Raw genomic sequence first — 27,973 nt, 5'->3', positions numbered from 1 at the left:
GAGGGGACCCCCTGCGGGTCCCGGGAGGAGACGAGCGCGCAGGCGCAAGGGCTCGGCGGCTGGCAAAGGCTCTGTCGCCGCTGAGAGGCTGAGGACGCGAGCGGGGAGGCAGGTGAGGGGACTGGCGACCGCGAGCGGGGCTGCTGTGGAAATGATTGCTGGTGTGTGTGTGTGTGTGTGTGTGTGTGTGTGTGTGTGTGTGCATGCGCGTGCGCGCGCGCCACCGGTTTGCGTGGGTCGAGCACTCTTGAACTCTTCTCGTGATCTGAGGGTGATTCGGTGCACTCCTACGGCTCCGGGTAGGCTTGGCATGACTTGTGGGTTAGACCTGGTGTGAGGATGCTAAAGGTGATTCCGTGTGTGTGTGTGTGTGTGTGTGTGTGTATGTGTGAGGGGCGGGGGAGAGACGGAGACTGACTAGGCCTGTGAGCCTCGAGAAACAGGTGCGAGCGAGCAAGAGAGAGAGACAGAGAAAGAGAGACAGAAAAACAGAGAGAGAAAGACAGACACAGAGACAGAGAGAGGGACTGACTAGGCCTGTGGGCCTCAAGAAACAGGTGCGTGTGCCAACTGCGTGATCTGTGGCGTGTGAAAAGGATGTGGGATGTGGGAGCACACAGTCCTGAGCATCTCAGTTGCACCTGTGAACGAGTGTGACAGACTGATGGGGTTGTTTATCATAGTCTGGGAGACAATCTCTATTGTCGCTGGCTGTGTGTGTGTGAGAGAGTGTATCTGTGTGTTTGTGAATGTGTGTGTGTGTGTGTGTGTGTGAGAGAGAGAGAGAGAGAGAGAGAGAGAGAGAGAAAGCTGTTTATCATAGTCCAGAGATACTGTGTGCCACCAGATGTCTGTGGCTTTGTTGAGTGTGTGCCAGTGTGTGATTGATTCTGCCTTATCTCATTTGTTACTGTGGCAACGGTCTCCTCTAGAGCAGGAGCTGTGATGGCTACTCTGGGAAACTGACCCTGTTAAGGATGAGACTTTTCCTTCTGTACAACAGGATAAATAGTGCCCATCAGAGTGTAGATGGTAAGACTAAATGGAATAACAAATGAAAACGCCCTGTGTAATGCCTGGGACACACTGAGTGCAGGTAGGGTCTGGCCTTTGTTATAGTGCTGAGAGTGGGGGTTTGTGTTGTGTTGCTGACCTGTGTACAGGTAGGATTGTAGTGATGAATCCCAAAGGAATTTGTGTCTGCATTTGGAATTTGGCTGTCTTCCGCCTCTAGCAGAGGTTCTGGTCTCTCTGATTTGAGCAGTGGAGCACCCCCCATCCCTCCTACCCCTAGGCAAGTGCTAGCCTTCCTGGTGTCTGCTCAAGTATGCTTCTGAGGGGAAGGTGCAGCCTACCCTGACCTGTGGAACCTGTTGTGTGCCTTCCTAATCAGGGTATCTTGAGGGAGATAAATGGAGGTGGTGGGGGTGGGCACAGAGGGCCTGGGGCCAGCCACCTTTATCCACTAACACTTGGGAGACAGAGGCAGGTGGATCTATGTGAGTTCCAGTCTAGCTTGGTCTACAAATCAAGTTCCAGGCCAGGAAATGAAACTCTGTCTCAAAAGAGAGAAGGGGGTGGGGGGAAGAGACACATGGTAGATGTCACAGAACCCTTTTGGAGTGACTTGTTGACTAGCCTGGGCCATCATCGACAGACCCTTCCTTTCATTCCAGCCTATGTTTTTCAGCATTGGTCACTGACAGCAGAAGCAACCCATTTACTGGGTCTATAACCTGAAAGAACAGAAGATAATGTTGCTGCTATAACAAATTGCCCCAGATGTAATGGTTTCAAAGCTTTATTCACACTCAGTATTTACTAATCTTTTAAGTAGTTAACCCAACCAGTAGGACTGGAGAGATGGCTCAGCAGTTAAGAGCCTTGGCTGTTCTGCCAGAGGACCCGGGTTCAATTCCCAGCACCCACATTATTATTCCTTCTTACTACTGCATAATAAATCCAGCCTTCTGAGAAGATGGCTTCCCATAAACAGTGTAGATCATCTTAAAATTCATGTTTAGCATCAAAACTTACTGTTAGCTAAGCCTAGCCTTGGTTTCACTTATCTCCCTTCACCATTTGTAGAGGGAGATGTTCATACTTCCATTTTCAGCTTTCTGTATCTTCCATCGACACATCACAGAAAGAGCTATGTACAGATCTGCTGTTAAAGCATCAGGGTGTGGGGATGGCATTCTCTGAGGGTATTCAGGGGTCAACTGTCTTCAGATCTAAACTCACTTCTAAGTGATTCCACTTTTTTTTTAATATGTAGGAAAATGTTACTGTTTGGTAAAGAGCGCTCAGTCACTTGTTACACTATTTTCTTTTTCACTAGAGTCCGTGTTTTCTCAATAGTTTGTCCCTGTTTCTGCTCTCTTGGAAGGGACAAATTTTAGAGGGCTGTGGAATGATTGCTAGCCCAGTGACCTTCTCTGCAATGTCATTTCAGCATAGGAGAATGGAGTTCCACGTCGGTCAGCACACACAAGCATATTCAGGATGGGTTAGTGAGTGGTTATGGAGTCTCTGCCCCTGTTTTTGTTTGGTTGGTTGGTTTTTGAGACAGGGTCTCATGAATCCCAGGCTGGCTTCTTAACTTGGTGTGTAGCCCGGGAGACCGTGGATTCCTGATCCTTTGCCTCTACCTTCCAGTCCTGGGAATGTGGCACCACACCCAGTTTATGCAGTGCTAGAAACAATTTCCTGCATGCTAGGCAAGCACTCACCCTACTGAGCTGCATTCCCATCCCAGTCAAGATCCCTGCTCTTGATCCTAAATCAAGCATGCACTTGTGTGTGTGTTTGTGGTAGTAACTAATTAAAAGTGTAAGCAGTGGGTAGAGTTTAGTGCTAGAGCACTTGCTTAGCATGCATAAGACTCTAGTTTCAATATGCAGCACTGCAAAATAAGTAATTATATAGATAAGGAGATCTTAAGTACTCTGAATAAAAAAGAACAATGCAATATTGTATATTCTTTAATATATGGAGCACTGTCTGAAAACATAAGAGGCATATACATTTAAAACATTCCAGTAGCCACATTTTAAAAAAGCCATTAAAAAAAAGGCCAGACAGTGGTGGCGCATGCCTTTAACCCCAGCACTCAGGAGGGGAGGCAGAGGCAGGCAGATCTCTTAGTTGAAGGCCACCCTGGTCTACAAAGTGAGTTCCAGGACAGCCAGGGCTACCCAGAGAAAGCCTGTGCAGCTTCTCTGGGTGTGGCAGCTCTGGGAATAGGGCAGTGAACAAAACAGTCTGAATCCCTGCTCTTGACCCTAAGTTACTCTGTGCCATGTCGACTTGTTTTCCCTGTTGAACAAATGGGACAGAGGAGCAGGTACCTTCCTGGTTTAACTCCCACTGCAGTGCCTGGCACCAGCAGTCACCAGTCAGATGGAGGGTGGGTGTCTGTACATTCTTCATCTGTGTCCTGAGCAGGAGCGTGCTATGTGATTTCCTCCTTGCCTCTTCCCAACTCTTAAGAGCGGACACACACACACACACACACACACACACACACACACACACACACAGACGGACGCACGGTCGCACTTATTCCAGGTGCCTTGGCCTTTGGAGAGGTGATTGGGGACTGGAGACTACTCCAAAGGCCATTGAGATTCATGATCTCTCTCGTCTGCCAGCACTCTGCCTCATCCTCTGAATGTGGACCATCAAAGTCGGGGGGAAAGGATGCCTGTAGCACGAGGGAAATCAAAATCCAGGGTAAGTGGTGACCCCCCTCCCCAAGTACTCCATTCTGTCTCATAAGATGTGGCCCATTTGTTTTCTTTCTGGAGGCCTCCTGCCTGTAGGAGATGGATGTGACATCTGGTGGTCCTCCCATTTCTATGGAGATGGGATCTGAGAAAGTACCAGTACCCAGAAAGCTGCTTCAGGTCCCGTTTCCATGCCTCTCAGTGTTCACATGACTGTTGACGGTCCATTCGGCATCTGTAGGGGCTCTGCAGGACTCAGAAATACCCTCCCCAGAAAAAATATGAGAGCTCTGTAGTTTCTCTGGCTGGGGGTGAGTACCCAGGCGGGACCCACTCAGCCGAAGTGGTTAGGTGTGTACGTGTCAGAGCAGTCCAGTTTTATCACTTTGTGTTTTCCATTTAAAAACAATCCTCACGTGGGAGAAGTTTGCCTGGTTAAGGTACAAGAATGAGGAGTATAATTTGGAAACGGAAAAGCGAGGTGCACAAGCCTTATGACTCACCTGCTTCTCCACTGGAGATGATCAGATGAGTATCCATCAACTCAAGGGCAGTTTCTCATCATTTCCAGCCCGCCAGTGGTGGCGCACGCCTTTAATCCCACCTCTCGGGAGGCAGAGTGAGTTCCAGGATAGCCAGGGCTACACAGAGAAACCTTGTCTTGAAAAACCAAACCAGACAACAAACAAACAAACAAACAAACAACACCCCCCCCCCCCCCCCCCCGCAAAAAAAAAACCACATCCTTAGTCTGGGGATGTTGCTCAGTTGGTAGATTGCTTGCCTAAGATTGATCTCCCTCACCCCCATAAATGGAGTGTGGTGGAGCATGCCTATAACCTCAGTACTTAGGAGATAGAGACAGGAAGATGGAGAGTTCAAGGTCATCTTTGGCCACATGGTGAATCCAGGCTAGCCTTGGATACATGAGGCCCTGCGTCAAGCTAACAAAACACATTTCCCTCGGTTACGTGTGTTTGCTCCCTCTTGCTGCCCCAATAACTTTACATCAGCATACATTCCCTGTCATTTCTGACCTGGTCAGGATTCAGCCACAACATGGTTTAGCTGGGGTCTTCCGCTTGGGTTTCCCAGGACCAAAATCAAATTGTTAACTAACTGTATTTTCACTAGGGGCTTCGGTTCTCTTCCAGGTGTGTTTGTCATTAACAAAATTCAGTTCATTTTTACATTTTGCACCTTCTCCCTGCTCCTCCATATTCATGGGAGCAGTAGTCAGGCAACCCAGAGCAAGACCTAGGTACTCTGTGTGAGTTTTCCTGGAGCAAAGGAAGGTGGCAGCACAGTGCTTGCCATTCCGTCAGGAGGACCCAAGTCAGGATCCATATTGTAAAAAGCAAGGTGCTGGCCAGCAAGGTGGCTCAGCAGGTAAAGGCACCAGCCACCAAACCTGACTACCTGAGGTTGATTCCCAGGACCCTCACTGTGGAAGGAGAGAACCAACTTGTCCTCCAAGTTGTCCTCTGACATCCACCTCTGTACCACAGCACACCCCTACCTCCCCGAGTGCACACATAAATAATGTGTTAAAAAAAAAAAAAGTTAGAAAAAAATAAAGGCCAGATTCAACAGCATGCATCTGTAATCCCACAGCTGAGGAGGCAGAGAGAGGGGGCTCGCTGTCTGAACAGTGTTGGAATTGGTGAGCTCCAGGTTCAGGGAGAGGCCCTGTCTTAAAAAGCAAGGTGGAGAGCAGGTGAGGAAGATACTCATCGTCGACCTCTGTTCTCCATGTACATCAGCTTATGTGCACCCTCACACATGCACACACCCAAATGAGCATGTACATACAATTCCCCGGGCACGCTCGCACAGCATCTTCCTATGTTGTGATGAACCAGTGATAACCTGATTGAAGAACTTTTTTTTTTCAATTTTGAAGGAGCCAGACTGTCCCATTGAATCCCAGCTCCTTGATTCAGTAATTGTGTGAACTGCAATACTTTACCTTACCTCTCTAGGTCTTTGTTCCCTCATTTGCAGCATTACTATGATTCCCTTGGCAATGCCTTACTACTAGGAAGGGTGAATACTGGGTGAACCTGTATAGTTAGATACTTAGAAAAAAAAATGCCTTGACTATAAAAATCAGACCAAATTACTCTGTTTTTTAATGCAGCATAATCTTTAATAACAGATTTACTATGTGATATTGCATGCTATTAAATTTATTTAATATCTCTGCTTCTTTGGTCTCAGAACTCCTGTTATGACATATCTCACCTATTTGCCATTTTCTCTACCAGGCAGAAGGGATTTTTGAAGCTCATGGTTGATAGACTTGTCACTTTTTTCATTTCAGGCACCAGTGACTTTCGGGGACTTAGCCATCTACTTCTCACAGGAGGAGTGGGAATGGCTGAGTCCCATTCAGAAGGATTTGTACCAAGATGTCATGTTGGAGAACTATCAGAATCTGGTCTTGCTTGGTAAGGTATCATGCTCCCTTCCCTCACCCTGTCAGTAATCCACAACCAGCCGGTGAAGGCATGTGTCAGTTGGGGGGTGTTGGGGGGTGTCGGGGGGAGGTGTTACTTAAGTTGTGTGGTTTTTTTTGTTTTTGTTTTTTGTTTTTTAATGGCTGTATGTCTATACTTCTAAATTACACAGTCAGGGGGCTGGAGAGATGGCTCAGAAGTTAAGAGCACTGGCTGCTCTTCCAGAGGTTCAATTCCCAGCAACCAAATGGTAGTTCACCACCATCTATAGTGAGATCTGGCGCCCTCTTCTGACATGCAGGCAGGACACTATACATAATACATAAATAAATAAATAAATCTTTTAAAATAAATAAATAAATTGCACAGTCAGTTGGTTTTTACTGTAATCACAGTATTAGAGACATCAGTTACCATGATCAATTTTAGGACATTTTCCAAAGACACCCTGTAGTCAAGAGTAATTCATTTCCCATGCCTGTGTATCCCTTGAGTGGGTAATCCCTAGCCCTTGTTCTGTCTCCTTGGAGTTGCTAGTCTGAGCCTTGTGTGCAAATGGAATCATAAATACATGGCTTTTTCTCTCTTAATATAATGTTTTGAGGTTCACCCCCATTGCAGCACGTATCAGTACTTTGTTCTGATTCATTATTGAATATTTACATTGTCTGGCTAGACTACTTCATCTTATTTATGTTTCATTAACCTGTGGGTATTTGGGTTGTTCTACTCCTAATGAATGGCTGCAGTAAGCAGTCATGAACAGGTTTTTGTTTGTTTGTTTGTTTGTTTGTTTTCCGAGACAAAGTTTCTCCATGTAACAGCCCTGGCTGTCCTGGAACTCGCTCTGTAGACCAGGCTGGCCTCGAACTCACAGAGATTCACCCATCTCTGCCTCCCAAGTGCTGGAATTAAAAGTGTGTGTTACCACTGCCCAGCTTCATGGACAGGTTTTGGGACATATGTTTTTATTTTCTTGGTTATATATTTTATAAATGGAATTGTGGGTCATTTGTAAACTGTACTTTTTTATATAATTCATGTATTTTATTTTATATGTATAAGTGTTTTGCCTGTATGTATGTATGTGCACCATGTGCATGCCTGATGCCCAAGGAGGCTAGAAGAAGGCATCAGCTCACCTAGAACTGGAGTCACAGGCAGTTCTGAATCACCATGTGGGTCCTGAGAACCAGACTCAGGTCCTCTGTGAGAACAACCATTGCTCTTAACCTCTGAGCCATCTCTTCAGCCCCCTGTACATAATTTTCTTTTATTGTTCTTTTGAAAGAATTTACTGTAAGGAGTTGATGGGTGTTTAAGGTGAGCAGAGACACTGATTTAATACAGATGGTAAGAAGGATGTAGCTACCATCGCTAAGGCTGTGGGGGAAAGGAAGAGTCTGGGGGGTTTTAAGGACTAAGAGGACGAGCCCATAAAGCTAGGACTCATATTTCTGAAAGGCAAGGGGCGTGTGCTGTATGGTTTGTTTATATGAAACTAAGTCTATGAATGGGGGTGAAAAGAAAACTAGAAATTGAAATAGACCCCTGTCTTAGTTAGGGTTTCTATTGCTGTGAAGAGACACCATGGCTACAGCAGTTCCTATAAAGGAAAACATTTAATTGGGCCTGGCTCATGATTTCAGAGGTTTAGTCCATTATCATCATGGCGGGATATGGCCGTGCGCAGGCAGACATGGTGTTGGAAAGGGAGCTGAGAGTTGTATATCTGGATCTGCAGGCAGCAGGAAGAAAGAGCAAGCCACTAGTCTGGATTGAGCTTCTGAAACTTCAAAGCCTAACCCCCTAACAACACACTTCCCCCAACAAGTCCACACCTCCTGGTAGTGCCACTCCCTATGGGCCTATGGGGGCCATTTTTATTCAAACTACCACAAACTCTGATTGGCAAAGCTGGCCAAGGGGACATTTAGATTGCAGAGCTTGAGGCCATGTAAGGTCCAGTTCCTTCACTTTTTATTGTTATTTTGTCTTTTTTTTTTTTCTTTCTTTTTTCCAGAGCTAAGGACTGAACCCAGGGCCTTGCACTTGCTAGGCAAGCGTTCTACCACTGAGCTAAATCCCCAACCCCTCCTTCACTTTTTAAATCCTTAATGGGTCCAAGTTGCTGTTGTTAAGTTATTTGTGTGTGTGTGTGTGTGTGTGTGTGTGTGTGTGTGTGTGTGTAAAACATTTAGTTATTTTAATGTATAGAAATTATTGTATATAACTATACATTACTTGCTTTTTATTTAATACATGTACACTTTTGGCCTCAGAACCTTGAATGGAGGCACAACATAGCAGTGAGTCACAGAATGATGGCGATTTAGAGCTGAAAGATGATAGTTTCAGATCTTGTCCCAAGAGCACTTGGCCCTATGTTCAGAAAAGTAATTTATAGGGTTAGTGTCTTAGTCAGGGTTTCTATTGCTGTGAGGAGACACCATGACCACAGCAACTCTTAGAAAGAAAAGCATTTCATTGGGGCTGCCTTCCAGTTCAGAGGTTTAGTCCATTGTCATCATGGCAGGAAGCATGGCGGCATGAAGACAGACATGGTGCTGGAGAGGTAGTTGAGAGTTCTACATCTGGATTGGCAGGCAGCAGGAAGAGAGGGTGATGCTGGGCCTGACTTGAGCATCTGAAACCTCAAAGCCCCGCCCCCAGTGGCACACTTCCTCCAACAAGGCCACACCTAAGTGCCATTCCCTATGGGCCTAGGGGGGCTGTTTTCATTTAAACCACCACAGTTAGATTACACAGCACTACTCTATATAACTTAGTTTTCATCTTCTCTGTCTAAAAATTTTATACCAACTCTCAATTTAACCATTCAGTACAGAATAAATAGTGTGACACCAGAGGGGTGGAGGTCATCCCAACACCAAACAGTTCTTTGAATATCAGACGGATATTACAATTCTAACACTACTTACCTGGGTCAGTATCAGATCGCAAGACTATCCCTACCTCAAATACTATTCAACAAGTCCAGACCCCTGGAGCTTCCAACTAACTGTAGATTGGGGCTTCCCACAAACCGCCCTCCCTCCAGGTTTGATAGAACTCAGGTATATCCTTAAGTTTACTAGTTCAACATAAAAGACTCTAGAGGCTGCAGGTGAAAAGATGACTCAGGAGAGATTCCGGGGGAGAGAGTGCAGAGCTGTGCCGTACCCTCTCCAGGAATGCTCCTCCCCGTGTGCTCCGCAACCTCGATGCTCTCTGAACCCCTCCTTTGAGCTTATAAAGGCTTCGTTGTGTTGGTTTGACTGTTCCTTCTCCAGTTTCTGATTAGCCCTCTTGTGAAGTTGGGGGATGGGATGGTCCGAGCTCTAATTGCTGTTGATTTGTTGATTTCTCTGGGTTCCCGAGGAGCCCCTGTGCACTTGCTATCTCATGAGCATGTGAAGGACCATAGAAGTCTCCAGATCTACTCTACCTCATCCCTACCCTGCCCCTGTTCTTCAGCTGCCCCTCACATTCTGGGTATTTCCGTTGTGATGACAAACCCACATTTTATTGACATAGGGCATGGCTCTGTTTTCAGTGGTGCCCACATAATGACTGGTTTCCCTTATTTGTCCCATGTGCAGGTCTTGCCTGCCGGAGGCCAAATATCATCACCTTGTTGGAGAAAGGGAAAGCACCATGGATGGTGGAGCCATCCAGACGGCGCCGGGGCCCTGGTGAGTGACCGAGAACCAAGGCCTGAGTCTTATCATTCCAGCTGCAGAAAGGTGCTGAAGCAGTACCTACATATGGCTATCTGTAAACAACAGATATATCTTACACAATCCTAGGAGTTGGTAATTCTACGAGGAAGACTGTAGCAGATAAAGTATCTGGTGACAGTGCACTTCCTGGTTCATAGATGTTGCCTTCTTACGGTATTGTCCTAGAGTAGGAGGGGTGAGGGAACACGGTAAGGACACTGATCCCAGCTTGAGGGCTTCAACCCCAAAACCTGATTGAATTCCAAGAGCCCTTACCATATTTCCTAGTAGAAAAGTGGGCATTCTGCCTGAGAGCCATGGGATCATTGTTAGAACAAGTGCCTGCCCCTTTAAGGCAGTGGTCACTCTTAAGAGGCCAGCTCCTACCATGACAATCAGCCCCAGCCTCAACCCCTTCCTCGGGCAGAGAGTTAAGGAGCCGTCTGTGCTCTGGTCTCTACAGCTCCTAAAGTATGGTCTTACCCAGTAGCAGGCTCTTCCATGCTTTTGGTTAGATACATGATGTAAATCATGTGATGTAAACCTTTCTGCTACTCCTTGAAATGTTATAAAAGTCATGTATTTCCGGTGTTTGAAGGACTTCTCTAAAGCCCGCTCTGGGGACTTCTCTGAAGAGGCTCCTATGGCCTCCTCCCAGCCCTACGTTTCATGGCTCGTGTCTCGGAGACTCTCATTGTGTGAGTGCTCTCCCTCCTCCTTTCTCCCTCCCCCATCTTCTTCCCCCGTCTCTCTTAACTCTCACTTTAAAAGAAACTCCTCTCCAGGTAAAGCCTCTTCTTCCCTTTAAGGTCGCCAGTGATGTCTGGTTCTCGAATACGCTTCGTGCCTCGAGGCCTGATTGTGGTCTCGAAACCCTGCCTCCTAATAAACCTCACTTCATAGTGGGCAGTCGTCAGCCTTGGTGTCAGGTATGCTTCGAGGTCCAGGTTCCTCCCGGCAATGCTGTAGTGGGTGGAATTAGTACTGTTGCATCATAGATGAGTGGGACCCTGCCGTCCAGAGAGGTCCCATCCTTGACAGATCCAGAACGGAACTCAGTCTGCCTTTGCATCCTGAAGCTCAGCTCTTCGCCCTCCTTCCCTCTGACACCCCATGTCTATACTTTCTCTTTTGTGATCAGAAGAGGTATCAGCTGATCTTCTGATGCCAACACTCATTATGATAATGCTTGGATTTGAATGATTCTGTTATTCCTTAAGAAATCTTCATCTCGTGCTGGGCATAATTGGTACACCCCTTTAATCCCAGCACTCGGGAGGCAGATCCAGGTAGATCTCTGTGAGTTTGAGGCCAGCCTGGTCTACAGTGGGAGTTCCAGGAAGGGCTGTTATGCAGTTACCTACTTCTTCCATCTAGGTCTAACTTCTTACTTTCTACCACCTTTCAGTAATGCCAGTGTATTAGGAATCCATCGAGGGCTTAATCTTCCAATGAAAGTGGATGAGCCCTCATTGTCTATCCCCTGTTAGTGATTAGACCCACCAGCTAAGGATAAAGTGTTCAGTACACAAGCCTTTGGGGGAACATCTTCATGTCCAAACCCCAGGGAGATATGTAACACAAAGAAGCCAGAGCAATACCAACCTGCCAGGAAGGTATGCCCACTGATGCAGTGGTGTTAGGAAGGTAACCAGCCACTTTCTGATTGGATTTAAGCCCTGAAGTCATGGGCTTGGGGTGGGGGGTGGCGGGGCAAATGGGGACAGCTACTACTGTGTTTGTTTGTTTGAGAGAAGATGTTGGCACAATGAAAATGGAAGGCCCATCTTCATTTTCTATCTTTTAACATAAGAAGAAATATTTATTTTTGTACAGCATAATGCTGTTTTAAGTCACAGATGAAATTTAGCCACATCACGTAAGGTTTAGAAAAAGCCAAAGTTGCCAACTAAGGATACCACTAGATGTCAATCACTAAGTTGCCGTGAAAGCGATCAATCGTCATTCTTATGTACAGTTAGTAGAGTTTTGCTTTTGTAACATTGTATCCCGTTTCCATTTTGATTCTAATTTCTTATTAATAGCAGTGCGTTTGTGTAAGCAGTTTGTTTTTGTTTTTTCCTTTCTGTTGTTTTTAGTCATGGAAATGAGATGCGGGATTCGAGAGTTATACTCTAGATATCTCTGAGTTGCTTTTCAGAGTTGTGACGTTGCCAGCTCCCAGGAAACTCCGCACCAACTTCAGAAGCCTTTCTAGGGACGGCACTTCTCACCTGCTGTCTTAGTTGGTTGCTGAAGGAGCGAGCACGACCCATGGCACGATACCAGGAGACAACTCCAGAAAGCTTGTGCCACGGCTCCTCTCGGTCTCACCTTATTGACTTGTTCCCTTTGCCAGTTTCGTTTTTTCCCTTTTAGTGTGATGCAGCGGTTCTCAACCTTCCTGACGCGGCGACCCTTTAATGCAGTTCTTCATGTTGTGGGGACCCCCAACCATAAAATTATTTTGTTGCTACTTCATAACTGTAATTTTGCTACTGTGATGGATCATAATGTAAATATCTGATAGGCAGGATATCTAACATGTAGCCCCTGTGAAAGGGTCATTTGACCCCCAGAGGGGTTGTGAATCACTGCAGTGAGCGCTCAGAGCCCTGAGTCTGACCAGCAAAGGAGATGTAGTAAATGAGCACCATCTACAGAAGTGCGGCCTAATGTCAGTTCAGCTTTCATTTTCACTAGAGCTCATGTCATTCTTTTTTTTTACCCCTGAAGGGCTTGGAGATAGCTCAGTGGCCGAACACTTCCCTAGAGCATACAAAGCCTGGGCTCAGCTGACAGTGCCCAAGAAAATAAAAATGTTCTCAGTAAAGTTGTGGCAACCAGTTTATGGAGCGCTTGCTGGGTCCAGGTTCTATGCCAAGGCCTGCACATTCATTATCTCATTTATTCTTTCCAATACTTGTAGAAGTCTTTGTCATTCCAATATGACAAACGAGGATTAGAACCGAGCTTAAATACCTTGCTTAGGTCTGTGGAAGAACCAAGTGGTGAGGATTGGAGCCCTGGCAGTTTGCATTGTGACTCCAAATAGAGACCTACAAGGCCAGGTGCATTGGTGCACACCTATAACCCCAGCACTCAGGAGGCAGAGGCAGGTAGATCTCTGTGAGTTTGAGACTAGGCTGGTGAGTTCCAGGCCAGCCAGAGTTCATAGTGAGACTCTGTCTCAAAAAAAAAAAAAAAAAAAAAAAAAATCCTATTTTAGTCAATTTTATTTTATTATTTCTTGTTTTCTCTTAGGTTATAGGAAAATTGGTGGTTTTTTTTTTTTAACTTTTTTCCCATTTTTTGTTTCTTCTGTGTGTGTGTGTGTCTGTGTGTGTGCATGCGCCTGCACATGTCTGCATGCATGTGTATGTGTGCATATATATGTGTGCATGTTTGCATGTGTGTGGGCATATGTGTGTAAGTGCATTTGGTGACGTGAGGTTGGTGTCAGGAGTCATCGTACCCATTGACACAGAGTCTCTCAATCAAACCTAGATCTCGGCAGTATTATGGCTGGACTTGCTAGCCAGCCTGCCCCAAGGCTCCCCGTCTACAAACCTGTGGCTGGAATTACAGACAGGCCTCTGTGCCAACCTATCATTTACTTGAGTTCTGGGAATCTAAATTTTGCTCCTTAAGATTAGAAAGCAAGTGTTTTAATCACTGAGCCATGACCCCATCCCAGGGTTTTGGCTTTTTTTTTTTCTTACTTCTTTGTGTGTGCATGTATGTGGGTCAGTTGGTGGATAAGCACATGGATGCCTTGTGAATGTCAGATGATAATCTATGGAAGTTGGTTCTTTTCCTTCCATCCTGTGGGTCCCAGAAATCAAACTAATGTCAACAGACTTAGAAGCAAGTGCCTTTACGGGGTGAGACATCTCATAGGCATTTTCAAATGGTGGAAGGTATTGACTTCTACTTGGTAATTTCTCTTGTTGTTGTGAAGACATTCATCTGTATTCTAAAATTTTGAATATGTGCCATATTGTTTTAGTTTAAAGTGTTTTCAATATTTATTTATTGTGTATATTGTATGTTGTATGTGTGTGGGCACTTGCATGCTGTATTGCATGTTGTGGAATTCAGAGGACAACCTTGTGGAGATGATTCTTTCTACTTCTTTTGTTTTGTTTTTTAAGACAAGGTTTCTCTATGTGACCCTGGCTGTCCTGGAACTTGCTCTGTAGACCAGACTGACCTTGAACTCACAGAAATCTGCCTGCCTCTGACTCTTGAGTGCTGGGATTAAAGGCATGCACCACCACCGCCCTGCTCTCCTGCTTTTATGTAGGTTCTAAGGCTATAACTCAGGTCAGGCTTGTGTGGCATCACTGGGATTAGCTTTAGCATGTGCTGTGGTTTAGACTTTCTTCTTGGAAACAGGGAGAGGAACTGAAGGAATGTGTTAATATTCAAAACAAGAAAAGGAGAGGTCCTTGGTAAATGAAGGTACAAAGAAAAAAATAAGAAAGTGTCTGTAGAGATGGCTTAGTGGTTAAGAGAGCCTACTGCTCTTCCAGTGGAGCTGGGTTTGGTTCTCTGCACCTCTGACTCCTGCTCAGGAGATCCAATACCTCTGTGTGTACCTACACAACGAACACACACACACACACACACACACACACACACACACACACACACACCACAACACACAAAACCAATGGCATCAGAGCCAGGAAGGATTCTAAGATAAATCCCATTAATCTTTTTTAAGAGTTTAATTTCTTTTTTATCTGTTTTTAATTATGTATATGTGTATACATGCACATGAGTACAGGTGCCAAAAGAGGCTAGAGGCATCAGATTCACCTAGAGCTGGAGTTACAGGTGGTTCGTTGTAAATGACCCAGTATGGGTGCTGGCCACTGAACTCGGGCCCTCTGCAGCATTATGCACTCTTAACTACTGAGCCATCTCTCCAGTCCCCAATTCTTCTCCTTTTTTTTTTGAAAGTCAAGAAGTTTTAATTAGCAAGATTTGTTTTTTCACAATTTGTTTTGTTTTAAATTTATTTAAATAACTTTTTTTCTTTCTTGTCTTTTGTTTTTATTTATTTGTTTTTGTTTGCTTGGGCGTTTTTTTTTTTTTTTGTCTTTTTTTTTTTTTTTTTTTTTTTAGTTTCTCTGTGTAGCTTTACAGATGGTTCTGGATCTTGCTCTGTAGACCAGGCCGGCCTCTGGTATCACAGAGATTGTGCCTGCCTCTGGCTCCCAAGTGCTGGGACTAAAGGCGTGCACCACCACTGCACGGCCATTTTTTTTTTCATTTATTTTACACAGTGTCATGTTCCCCCCTCCCTCCTCTATCTCCATACAGAAAGGGGTAGGCCTCTCATAAGAGTCAATAAAGCATGGCACATCAAGTTGAGGCAGGACCAAGCTCCTCCCCCTGCATCAGGGTTGGGTGAGGCAATCCAGCATGGAGAATGGGTTCCCAAAAACCAACTCAAGCACCAGGGACAGGCAGGTCTTGATCCCACTGCTAGGAGCCCCACAAGCAGACCAAGCTACACAACTGTCACACATACACAGAGGGCCTAGTCCAGTCCCATGCAGGCTCCCTAGATGTTGGTCCAGAGTCCATGAGCTCCCAGGAGCTCAGGTCAGCTATCTGGGTGCCCCCATCATGAACCCCCTGACTCATACATTCCCTCCTTCCTTTCTTCTGCAAGACTCCTAGAGCTCAGCCCAGTGTTTGACTATGGAACTCTGCATCTGCTTCCATCAGTTACTGGATAGAGTATCTCTGATGGCAATTTCAGGATCGTCACCAATTTGATTACAGGAGATGGCCAGTTCTGGCACCCTCTCCACTATTGCTAGGAGTCTTAGCTGGGGTTATCCTTGTGGATTTTGGGGGCTTTCCCTGGCACCAGCTTTCTTCCTAACCCCAAAATGGTCCCCTCATCAAGACTTCTCTTTCATTACTCTCCCCCTCCATCCTGCCTCCCACACCCAGCCCCTCCAACCTGCTCCCTCAAGCTGCCATCCCTCTATCTCCCCCCCACCCCTCTACCCCACTTGCAGTTTACCCAAGAGATCTCTTCTATTTCCCCTTACCAGGGGAAATCTATGAATCCCTCTTTGAGCCCTCTTTGTTATCTAGCTTCTCTAGAGCTGTGAGTTGTAGTCTGGTTATCCTTTGCTTTGTATCTACTATCCACTTATGAGTGAGTACATTCCATGTTTGTCTTTCTGGGTCTGGGTTACCTCACTCTGAATGGTTTTTTTCTAGTTCCACCCATTTGCCTGCAAATCTTATGATGTCATTGCTTTTTACCGCTGTGTAATACTCCATTGTGTAAATGTACCATATTTTCCTTATCCATTCTTCAGTTGAGAGGCATCTGGGTTGTTTCCAGGTTCTGGCTATTACGAATAATGCTGCTATAAACATAGTTAAGCAAGTGTCCTTGTGGTATGATTGGGCATCGTTTGGGTATATCCCCAAGAGTAGTATTGCTGGGTCTTGAGGCAGGTTGACTCCCAATTTTCTGAGAAACTACCATACTGATTTCCAAAGTGGTGTACAAGTTTGCACTCCCACTAACAGTGGAGGAGTGTTCCCCTTGCTCCACATCCTCTCCAACATAAGCTGTCCTCAGTGTTTTTCATCTTAGCCATTCTGACAGGTGTAAGATGGTATCTCAGAGTCGTTTTGACTTGCATTTCCCTGATGACTAAGGATGTCGAGCAATTCCTTAAATGTCTCTCAGATTCTTCTGTTGAGAATTCTGTCTTTAGATCTGTACTCCATTTTTTAATTGGATTATTTGGTATTTTGTTGTCTAGTTTCTTGAGTTCTACATATATTTTGGAGATCAGCCCTCTGTCAGATGTGAGGTTGGTGAAGATCTTTTCCCATTCTGTAGGCTGTTGTTTTGTCTTATTGACCGTGTCCTTTGCCCTACAAAAGCTTCTCAGTTTCAGGAGGTCCCATTTGTTAATTTTGCTCTCAGAGTCTGTGCTACTAGTGTTTTATTCAAGAAGTAATTCCCTGTGCCAATGCATTCAAGACTACTTCCCACTTTCTCTTCTTTCAGGTTCAGGGTAACTGGATTTATGTTGAGGTCTTTGATCCACCTGGACTTAAGTTTTGTGCACAGTGACAGATATGGATCTATTTGCGTTCTTCTACATGTCAACATCCAGTTATGCCAGCACCATTTGTTGAAGATGCTTTCTTTTTTCCATTGTACAATTTTGGCTTCTTCATCAAAAATCAGGTGTTATAGGTGTGTGGATTAATGTCAGGGTCTTAGATTCGATTCCATTAATCCACCTGTCTGTTTTTATGCTGTTAACAAGCTGTATTTATTACTATAGCTTGATAGTAGAGCTTGAGGTCAGGGATGGTGATGCCTCCAGAAGTTCCTTTATTGTACAGAATTGTTTTGGCTATGCTGCGTTCTTTGTTTTTCCATATGAAGTTGAGTATTGTTCTTTCAAGGTCTGTGAAGAATTGTGTTGGAATTTTAATGGAGATTGCATTGAATCTGTAGATCGCTTTTGGTAAGATTTCCATTTTTACTATGTTAATCCTATCTATTGAATGTGGAGATCTTTCCATTTTCTGATATCTTCTTCAATTTCTTTCTTCAAAGACTTAAAGTTCTTGTCATATGGGTCTTTCACTTGTTTGTTTAGTTACCCCAAGATATTTTATATTATTTGTGACTATTGTAAAGGGTGTTGTTTCTCTGATTTCTTTCTCAGCCCCTTTACCATTTGTATGTGGGAGGGCTACTGATTTTTTTTTTTTTTGAGTTGATCTTATATCCTGCCAAATTACTGAAGGTGTTTATCAGCTATAGGAGTTCCCTGGTAGAATTTTGGAGGTCACTTATGTATACTATTATATCATCTGCAAATAGCAGAAGTTTGACATTTTCCTTTCCAATTTGTATCCCCTCAATCTCTTTTTTTTTTCTTACTGCTCTAGCTAGAACTTCAAATACTATATTGAATAGATCTGGAGAAGATCTATTATCTTCTATCTGACTTTAGTGGAATTGCTTTGAGTTTTTCTCCATTTAATTTGATGTTGGCTGTTGGCTTGGTGTATATTGCTTTTATTATGTTTAGGTATGTTTCTTGTATCCTTGATCTCTCCAAGACTTTTATAATGAAAGAGTGATGGATTTTTTTTTTTTTTCGGTTTTTCGAGACAGGGTTTCTCTGTATAGCTTTGGAGTCTGTCCTGGAACTCGCTTTGTAGACCAGGCTGGCCTCGAACTAACAGAGATCTGCTTGCTTCTGCCTCCTGAGTGCTGGGATTAAAGGTGTGCACCACCACCACCCAGCAAGAGTGTCCGATTTTGTCAAAGACTTTTTCAGCATCTAATGAGATGATCATGTGGTTTTGGTTTTTGGGGTTTTTTTTTTTTTTTTCTGTATGTGAATTACATTGACAGATTTTGTATGTTGAACCATCCTTGCATCTCTGGAATGGGGCCTACTTGATCATGGTGGATGATTTTTTTTAATGTGTTCTTGAATTTGTTTTGCCAGTATTTTACTGAGTATTTTTGCATCAATGTTCATGAGAGAGATTGGTCTGTAATTTCTCTTTCTTTGTTGCATCTTTGTGTGGTTTGGGTATGAGGGTAACTGTTAGCCTCATAAAAAGAATTTGGCAATGTTCCTTCTGTTTCTACTGTATGGAACAATTTGAAGAGTATTGGTATTAGCTCTTCTTTGAAATTCTGATAGACTTCTGTGCTGAAACCATGTGGTCCTGGGCTTTTTTTCTTTTTTCTTTTTTTGGTTGGAAGACTTTTAATGACTGCCTCTTAGGGGTAATAAGTTTATTTAAATTGTTTATTTGGTCTTGATTTAATTTTGGTATATGGCACCTATTGAGAAAATTGTCCATTTCTTTTAGGTTTTCCAGTTTTGTGGAGTAGGGGTTTTTGAAGTATGGCCTGATGATTCTCTGATTTCCTCGTTGTCAGTTGTTATGCATCCCTTTTCATTTCTGTTTTTGTTAATTTCCATGTTCTCTTTCTTCCTTTTGGTTGGTTTGGGTAAGGATTTGTCTATTTTGTTGATTTTCTCAATGGATCAACTCTGTTTATTGATTCTTTGTATTGTTCACTTTGTTTCTATTTTATTGATTTCAGCCCTGAGTTTCATAATTTCCTGGCTTCTCTTCCTCCTGGGTGAGTTTACTTCTTTTTGTTCTAGAGCTTTCAGGTGTGCTGTTAAGTCACTAGTGTGAGATTTCTCCACATTCTTTATGTAGATACTTAGTGCTATGAATTTTCTTCTTAGCACTGCTTTCATTGTGTCCCATAAGTTTGGGTATGTTGTACATTCATTTTCATTGAATTCTAGGAGGTCTTTAATTTCTTTATTTCTTCCTTGACCCAGTGGTGATTCAACTGAGTGTTGTTCAGTTTCCATGTGTTTATAGGTTTTCTGTAGTTTGTGTTGTTGAATCCTAACTGTATCCCATGGTGATCCGATAAGATACATGAGATAATTCTGATTCTTTTGTATCTGTTGAGATTTGCTTTGTGACCGAGTATGTGGTCAGTTTTAGAGAAGGTTCCATGAGGTTTTGAGAAGAAGGTATATTCTTTTGTGTTTGGGTGAAATATTCTATAGATGTCTGTTCAGTCCATTTGAGTCATAACATCTGTTAGCTCTCTTGTTTCTCTGTTAAGTTTCAGTCTGGCAGACCTATCCAATGGTGAGAGTGGGGTGTTGAAGTTTCCCACTATTAGTGTGTGGGGTTTGATGTGTGATTTAAGCTTTAGTAATGTTTCTTTTACAAATGTTGTGCCCTTGTATTTTGAGCATAAATGTTCAGAATTGAGACTTCATCTTGGTGGATTTTCCCTGTGATAAATATGTAATGTCCTTCCCTATCTCTTTTGATTGATTTTAGTTTGAAGTCTATTTTATTAGATATTAGGATAGCTACACCAGCTTGCTTCTTAGGTTCCTTTAATTGGAAAGACTTTTCCCAGCCCTTTTCTCTGAGGTAGTGCCTGTCTTTGAAGTTGAGGTGTGTTCCTTGTATGCAGCAGAAGGATGGATCCTGTTTTCATATTCGTTCTGTTAGCCTGTGTCTTTTTATAGGCAAATTTAGTCAATTGATATTAAGAGATATTAATAATGAGTGGTTGTTAACTCCTGTCATTTTTTGATGGTAGTGTGTGTGTTTCCCTTCTTTGGATTTTGCTGGTGTGAGATTATCTATTGCCTGTGTTTTCGTGAGTGCAGCTAACTTCCTTATGTTGGAGGTTTTCTTCTAGTACTTTCTGTAGGGCTGGATTTGTGGATAGGTACTGTTTAAATCTGGTTTTGTCATGGAATATCTTGTTTTCTCTGTCTATAGTGATTGAAAGTTTTGCTTGGTAGAGTAGTCTGAGCTGGCATCCATGGTCTCTTAGTGTCTGCAAAACATATATATCCAGGACCTTCTGACTTTCAGAGTCTCCATTGAGAAGTCAGGTGTAATTCTTATAGGTCTGCCTTTATATGTTACTTGGCCTTTTTCCTTTGCAGCTCTTAATATTCTTTCTTTATTCTGTATGTTTAGTGGTTTGATTATTATGTTACAAGGGGACTCTTGGGATTCCAGTATATTTGGTATTCTATAAGCTTCTTGTCCCTTCATAGGCATATTCTTCTTTAGGTTGGGAAAGTTTTCTTCTATGATTTTGTTGAATATATTTTCTGTGTCTTTGAGCTGGAATACTTCTCCTTCTATCCCTATTATTCTTAGGTTTGGTCTTTTCATGGTGTCCCAGATTTCCTGGATGTTTTGTGTTAGGAATTTGTTGGATTTAACATTTTCTTTGACTGATGAATCTATTTCCTCTATCATATCTTCAACATCTAAGACTCTCTTTTCCATATCTTGTATTTTGTTGGTTATGCTTGCATCTGTAGTTTCTGTTCATTTACTCAGATTTTTCATTTCCAGATTTCCCTCAGCTTGTGTTTTCTTTATTGCCTCTCAGTTTTCAAGTCTTGAACTGTTTCCTTCACCTGCTTTTTCTTGGTTATCTTGTCTGTCTTTATGAGATTTATTGATTTTTTCCAAGTTTTTGTTTGTCTTTTCCTCGATTTCTTTAAGTGAATTTTTCATTTCCTCTTTCAGGGCTTCTAAAGTTAGTTTAAGTTCATTTTCTTCTGTTTCATCTGCATTGGGATGTTCAGATCTTGCTGTTGTAGGACCACTGGGATCTGGTGGTAACATATTGCCCTTTATGTTGTTGCATGTATTCTTACACTGCCCTTTACCCATCTAGGTTTGGGATAGTTATAGGTGCAGGTATTGTTTCTTGTGATGTCTTTGTTGGATGGGTCTTTTGTTCCTTTATTGTCTTTTTGTCCTAAATGGCCAAGGGTTCTGGTGGTTGTCTGGTCCTCAGATCCAGTAGGCTTGTCTCAGCTGAGGTTTGTGGGCATTTGGCTATCTAAATGCAGCGTATTCTCCAGTTCTTCTGACTTGTGTGGTCTTTACTTGTGCTTATGGAGTCTGTTCTTCCTACTGGTGTGGGTTGTGCCTGTGCCACGGAGACTGTTCTTCTGTCTGGTGTCGATGGTGCTGGTGCCTATCGGGGCTGCTGTTCTTCCAGCTGGTATGGGTGTCCCCTCTGCCTGAAGGATCTGATATTCTTCCAGCTGGTGTAGGTGGTACTTGTATAGGGGCTGCTCATGGTGTGGGGGATGGTTGGCCAAGGGGAGGAGGGTGGGTCGGTGGGTTTAGGCAGCAGAGTGGGTTGTAGAGGTTACAGAGTGCAGCGGGTGTCGGGGGTGTTGGTGCAGCCTGCCCGCAGGTCTCTCACCTATGACCGGTTGCTGGGGACTGCTTCAGTCCCCAATTCTTTAAAAAATTCTTTTGTATATTCTTTGAGAATCTTATACATGCATATATTAAGTATGTCTCCCTGCAACCTGGCCTTCCCAATCCCCAGATTCTCCCTAGCATGTCCTCCTTTCTTCCACTTTTTGCTTTGTCTACTGGAAACCACTGAGTCCTTTTTAGTGTTGCCCTGCTAGAATATTGACTGATCTTGTTGGCTTGACCTTGTGCAGGTGGCCATAACTACAGTGAATTCTTGAGTGTAATGACCACACTCCTCCACATCCTGACTCTTAACATTCTTTCCACCCCCTTTGCCACAATGTTTTCTGAGCCTTGGGGAGCCAGACTTCTTGTTTATTTGATCTTGCTGGCTTTGTGGTGAAATTTTCTGTTACTTCCTTTAGCTCCTCATTTTACCGGGATGTAATTCTAGTATACTATTCTCCTAATTGTAGTTATGGTAGTTGTTACCAGATATTAAACAGCTGCAGGATGACAGAAGTTCCCCAGCATTCATGGAGTAGCATGTGCTTCACAATTCATAATTGTCCAGACTTGAGAAAGGTAAAGTGGTCCTAGACTGTATGTTGAGTAGTACATCCAGCAAGGGCTGGATGGGTACTCCAAAACCAAACACATTAATATTTTGACAAATATATTATATATTTGTAATATAACATATAATACTATAATATAGCATAGCTAGTCTTCTGTCTTGATTACTTTTCCATCAGTTGTGGTCAAATACTCTGACAAAAGCAAGTTAAGGAGAAAGGTTCTTAGTCACTGTTCCATTGCTGTGAAGAGACACCATGAGCAAGGCAACTCATAAGAGAAAACTTGCCTGCCTGCCTTCCAGCCTCCCTCCCTCCCTCCCTCCCTCTCTCTCTCTCTCTCTCTCTCTCTCTCTTTCTTTCTTTCTTTCTTTCTTTTGTTTTTTGTTTTTTGAGATAGGGTATCTCTGTGTATCCCTGGCTGTTTTGGAACTCATTCTGTATGTATATCAGGCTGGCCTCGAACTCAGAGATCCACTTTCTTCTGCCTCCAGAGTGCTAGGATTAATGGTGTGTGCCACTAAGCCCGGCATAAAAGAAAGCATTTAATTGGAGGCTTGCTTACCGTTTTAGAGGATTAGTCCCTGATCATCATGGCAGAAAGCAAACAGGCATTAAACTGGTGCAGTAGCTGAGCATTTTCCATCCTGATCTGCCGGCATCAGGCAGAGAGAGAAAGACAGCCTGGTGTGGGTTCTTTAAACCTCAGAATCCATGTCCAGTGACACACTTCTTCTAAAAAGGCATCACCAACTCCAACAAGGCCATGAACTGGTGACTAAGCATTCAAATAGATGAACCTTTGGGGGTCATTCTCATTCAAACAACCACAAAAGGGTTCACTTTTGGTTTACATGCTGAGGGTAAAGTTCATTACGGTGAAGTCGTAGCAGCTTGCAGCAGCAGCGACAGCCAAGAAGTTATGAATGCTTGTGCTCATCTAGTGTAGCCCAGGACCTCACCCCATGGAATGGTGTCACCCACTGTTACCTAACAATATTCCAGGGAGAGGTAGATAAACATCACTCACCCCAGACAGGGAACTAATGACGGATCAACCAAGGATACCGCCAAAGTCCAACTTGATAAACCAATGAGTTTTATTGAGGTTATTTGCAGGAATATGGGTGAAAGGTTACCTAGGAGAGCAGAAATGACTCAGAGACAGCTCCATCACCAAAAGTCCACCCCAGAGTGTGTTGTGTGACAAAACTTTTCCTGGGGAGACACAGCACACACATCTACTCACCCCAAATAGGGATCCCATGACAGATCAAAGTATGGATAACACCAAAGTCCAACTTGGTGAACCAATGAGTTTTATTGGGGTTACTTACAGGAAGGTGGTCAGGGGTCATTTACAGGAGTAGACATGTCTCAGAGACAGCTGCATCACCAAGGTCCACCCCTGCATGAGTGATAGCTCACAAAAGCTAGGAAACTTGGAGCATCCCACACAGCCTGCAGGCAGCTCAACAGGTTGGAGAGTGTCCTTTCCAAGTAACTCTGTCAGTATATTTGTGCTTTTCAGAATTTGACATTCAAGAATATGCTTTTAGGATTCATAATTTTATAGAGGTATTCACTCAGTTTAAAAATATAATCCATTTTTTTCATAAATTTACAAAGTTTGATGTCACCTTAATCCAGTTTTAGGCGATTTTCATCACACAGGTAACTCTCTTAACCCATCTACAGTTAATTTCTATTTCCACCTTTAATCCCAAGTAACCATTTAACGTTTTTGTATAAATATTCCCTTTTATGAACATTTCATGTAGTGAAATATGTTTAACTAGTGAAAAGTTTATAAAGTTAAATGTATATGATATAAAATATATCATATATCATATATAAAAATGATTTATTCTCTTTCAAACTTCAAACTTTCCTGAATTCCAGTTACTAAATATTTCTGGAAAGCCCTGTCCTACATTTGTTTCTTGTTGCTGTGATTAAATAGATACCTAGAAAAAAAGCATCTTAAGAGAAAAAGGATTTATTGGTTCACAATTCTAGGTCACAGTCCATCACTGAGGGAAAGTTAAAGCAGCAGGAACTTGAAGCAACCCGCCACTTTATATCCACAGTTAAGAGCTGAGCAGTGCACTAATGCATGCATTGCTCAGCCGGCTTTCTCCTTTCTACTCCATCTGGAACCCTGAGCCCCAGGAATGGTGCTGCCCACAGTGAATAAAGACGAGTAAGATACTCTCAGATGCCCTTCTCCAGGGATTCTGGATTGTGTCACACTGTTGATTAAAAATAATCATCACAAAGCAGGAAGATCATTAATAAAGAAATCTGTAAAATTGGAGGCCAGCCTGGTCTACAAAGTGAGTTTCAGGACAATGAAGGCTGTCACACAGAGAAACCCTGTCTCCGAGAACAAACAAAAGTAATTACCACAAAGACCTTAGTATAGTAGTGGGAACACTGTTCTTGTTAACATTGTGTTGTTACAATCACCGATTATAATGACTCCTTTTTTATTACACAAGCTTCATTTCTTCAGCACAGAAAAACTAATTCTAACTTCTTGCTGTATTTCAGAATCAGGGTCTAAGTGTGAGACCAAGAAGTTACCACCAAATCCGTGTAACAAATCTGGGCAAAGTATCCATCAGAAACCAGTTTCTTCACAAGGAAAGGTCACCACAGGGAGGACAAAATGTAACAAGAGTTCACTCCGGAGAAAACCCAAGAAAAGACATTCAGGCAAGAAATCTTTAAAGTGTGATAATTGTGGGAAAACCTTTTCTCGAAGTTTGTCTTTTAAACTTCATCAAGACTTTCACACTGGAGAGAGGTCTTATGGATGCAGTAATTGTAGACAAGTTTTCAGACAGATCTTATCCCTCATTCTTCATCAGAGAATTCACAATCGGAAGAAAAGCTATGAATGTGACAAATGTGGGGAAATTTTTAATAAAAAATTAACTCTGATGATACATAGGAGAACTCACAATGGAAAGGAAAATTTGAACCATGAGAAGGCCCCAGGTTCATGCCCATCTTTCAGTGTACACTCTAATAATCACATTGTTGAGAGTATCCACCAGTGCAGAAAATGTGAGAAAGCCTTCAGCCGGATGTCATCCCTTTTACTTCATAAGAGAATTCACAATAGAAAGAAAATACAATACAATAAATATGGCAGAGGCTTCAAAAAGAAGACATTCCTTGTGCATAAGAGAAATTGTATTGGAAAGAAAACTCATGAGACTAAGAAGGCCTTAAGTCAGGGTCTCAAGCAGAGAACTCACCATTTAGAAAATCCTTTTACATGTAGGAAATGTGGGAAGTCCTTCAGTAGGATCTTATCCTTAATGCTTCATCAGAGAATTCACACTTCAGGGAAACCCTACAAATGTGATAAATGCCAGAAAGACTTTAGACGGCTTTCGACCCTTATTCTGCACCTAAGAACTCATAAGGGGGAGAAGCAGTTTAAGTGCAATAAATGTGAGAAAGTGTGCAATCGGTATTCGTCCCTTATTCAACACCAGAAAATTCATAAGAGAAAAAAGAAACTCATTGAGTGCAAGGAATGTGGAAAGATGTTTTGTGGAATGAAAAACCTTAAAGTACATCTGAACATTCATTCAGAAGAGAAACCTTTCAAATGCAATAAATGTAGTAAAGTTTTTGGCCGCCAGTCATTTCTTATTGAACATCAAAGAATTCATACTGGAGAAAAGCCCTATCAGTGTGAAGAATGTGGGAAAGCCTTCAGTCACCGAATATCTCTTACCCGACATAAGCGAATTCACAGTGAAGATAGACCTTATGAATGTGATCAGTGTGGGAAAGCCTTCAGCCAGAGTGCTCACCTTGCACAGCATGAAAGAATTCACACTGGAGAGAAGCCCTATGCATGCAAAATATGTAAGAAATCCTTTACTCAGCGCATATCCCTCATTCTACATGAAAGAAGTCATACTGGGGAGAAACCCTATGAATGTAATGAATGTGGGAAGGCGTTTAGTAGTGGCTCGGACCTTATACGACATCAGAGAAGTCATTCTTCAGAGAAACCGTATGAATGTAGCAAATGTGGTAAGGCATATAGTCGGAGCTCATCTCTGATCCGACATCAGAGCACACACTCGGAGGAAAAATCCTGAAGTTGTTGCTAACTCTGCAAAAGCTAAAAAGGGTGTCAAAGAAGTGTGCAGAGGCATGGAGAATGTGTGTAAGTGTTCTTGACTTATGATGATGTATGTCCATAGGTTGAAACATTTAAAACAGAAATATATTTAATATCCCTACCCTACCAAATGTGATCGTTTAGCAGCACAGTATAATGTGGAGTCCCAGTTGTTCACTCTCCTGATTGCATGGCTTCCTGAGGGCTATGACCTGACCTGATACTGCTGCCCAGCATTTCGAGAGTTATCTTACTGCTTACTGCTTATCGTCAGCCTAGGGAAAGATCATAATTCCTAGCCTCATGGATATTGCTTCTGTACACTGTAATGCTGAAAAATCCTAAATCAGAAATCATTCATTGGAGGGAGGGAACTATCTGCCTATAATGTGTTTTGTGTCTATGGGGCCATTTTATGATATCCTCCCTTTGAAAGCCAAAGAGCAAAAGTAGCTGGTGGATTTTGAACTGAAGATCTGAAATCAGCTGAGGTGTGCTCAGGATATTGGATTAGGGGTTGTGAATGAAGGTGTTTTTCAGTTCGCATTTTATTTCCAGTGCAGTTTTTAAGGATAATTCACTGGATGCATACAAGGAAATGGAACTGCAAAGTCCATTTTTTTTCTAGATGGTGCTTTGAGCCTGAGTTGAGGTCCCAGGAAAATGGAGTGTTGAGTCTGTTCTCAGAACTAGAACTCCTGTGTGTAAGGACCTAGCAGGCAAAACAATAAACAGGGTGCCTCTTTCTCCTGACAGAAATGTGTTGGAGTGAGAACAAAGAAGAGGTTGCTAAAGATAGTATTGACAGTGGTGTAGAGCAGTAGCCAATATCACACAGCCTCCATGGATGTGAAGATACACTGTGAAAATCTGTGTGACTAAGACAGGCTGGGGTGGGGTGGGAAGAAGATACTGAACAATGAGGAACTTCTGAGCAGGGAGAAGCTATTTTTTACTTTTTTATTTGAAAAAAGAGTCTATATTTATATAAATAAACAGCATTTTTATGTAATAATGCTAATTGGTGTACAAAAAGTAACTATGTGTTTGTGTTTTTATGGCCTGAATATTTGTGTCACCCTAACTCATATGTTGAAGCCCTAACCCCTCAGTGTGATGGTACTTGGAAATGAGATTAATGAAGTCATGATGCGGATGGGCCTTTTTGATAAGTTTATTGATCAGAGACACCAGAGGGCTTGATCTCTTTCTGTACCATGTGAGAACACAGGCAGTCATCTGCAAAGCAAGAAAAAGCCCTTATGAGAACCTGACCAGTGTGATGCCCTGACCTTGGATTTCCAGCCTATGGAGGAACTATGAGAACCTAATTTCTCTTTAAGTCACCAGTCTGTGATACTGTGTTATAGCAGCTCGAGCTGATTAATACATGGAAGAACTCCTAGGTTAATGTATTGGATGTTTTCCTTTGAGCTGTCCAACCCATTCAATGTGTTTTTCTGTCCCTCTTTCCAGCTTGTGTAAGTTATATAAGAAATAAAGTCCGAGTTCTTTTGTGTGA

The 27,973-nt window shown here is 43.0% G+C and overlaps 1 protein-coding gene across 8 annotated transcripts; it reads left to right on the top strand.

Annotated features, from left to right (window-relative positions):
• Nucleotides 1-5: 5 nt before the first annotated feature.
• On the top strand, nt 6-27,973 carry Znf667 (zinc finger protein 667). 8 transcript variants are annotated; one of them, XM_052714574.1, is made up of 6 exons: nt 6-112; nt 3,654-3,735; nt 6,052-6,178; nt 9,790-9,882; nt 19,046-19,084; nt 24,855-27,973. In XM_052714574.1, the coding sequence occupies exons 2-6, from the start codon at nt 3,703-3,705 to the stop codon at nt 26,426-26,428; spliced, it is 1,866 nt and encodes a 621-aa protein (XP_052570534.1). In that variant the 5' UTR covers nt 6-112; nt 3,654-3,702; the 3' UTR covers nt 26,429-27,973. The 8 variants fall into 8 exon arrangements, with proteins under 8 accessions (XP_052570534.1, XP_052570535.1, XP_052570536.1 ...); XM_052714575.1 differs by lacking the exon at nt 6-112 and adding an exon at nt 158-299; XM_052714576.1 differs by lacking the exon at nt 6-112 and adding an exon at nt 312-2,509.

The sequence above is a fragment of the Peromyscus californicus genome, unplaced genomic scaffold (assembly GCF_007827085.1).
Source record: "Peromyscus californicus insignis strain IS unplaced genomic scaffold, ASM782708v3 Scaffold_4__1_contigs__length_199733344, whole genome shotgun sequence".
Classification (NCBI taxonomy): Eukaryota; Metazoa; Chordata; class Mammalia; order Rodentia; family Cricetidae; genus Peromyscus; species Peromyscus californicus.
Note: the sequence above shows the minus strand (reverse complement) of the source record. Positions and strands in the feature narration are given on the sequence as shown.

Excerpts from the sequence above, each read along its gene's own strand:
- Znf667 (XM_052714574.1), top strand. The coding sequence starts at position 3,703 with ATGCCTGTAGCACGAGGGAAATCAAAATCCAGG. Across the intron at positions 3,736-6,051 it reads GAGGGAAATCAAAATCCAGG|GCACCAGTGACTTTCGGGGA; the intron begins GTAAGTGGTGAC and ends TTTTCATTTCAG. Across the intron at positions 19,085-24,854 it reads CTGGCTTCTCTTCCTCCTGG|AATCAGGGTCTAAGTGTGAG; the intron begins GTGAGTTTACTT and ends GCTGTATTTCAG.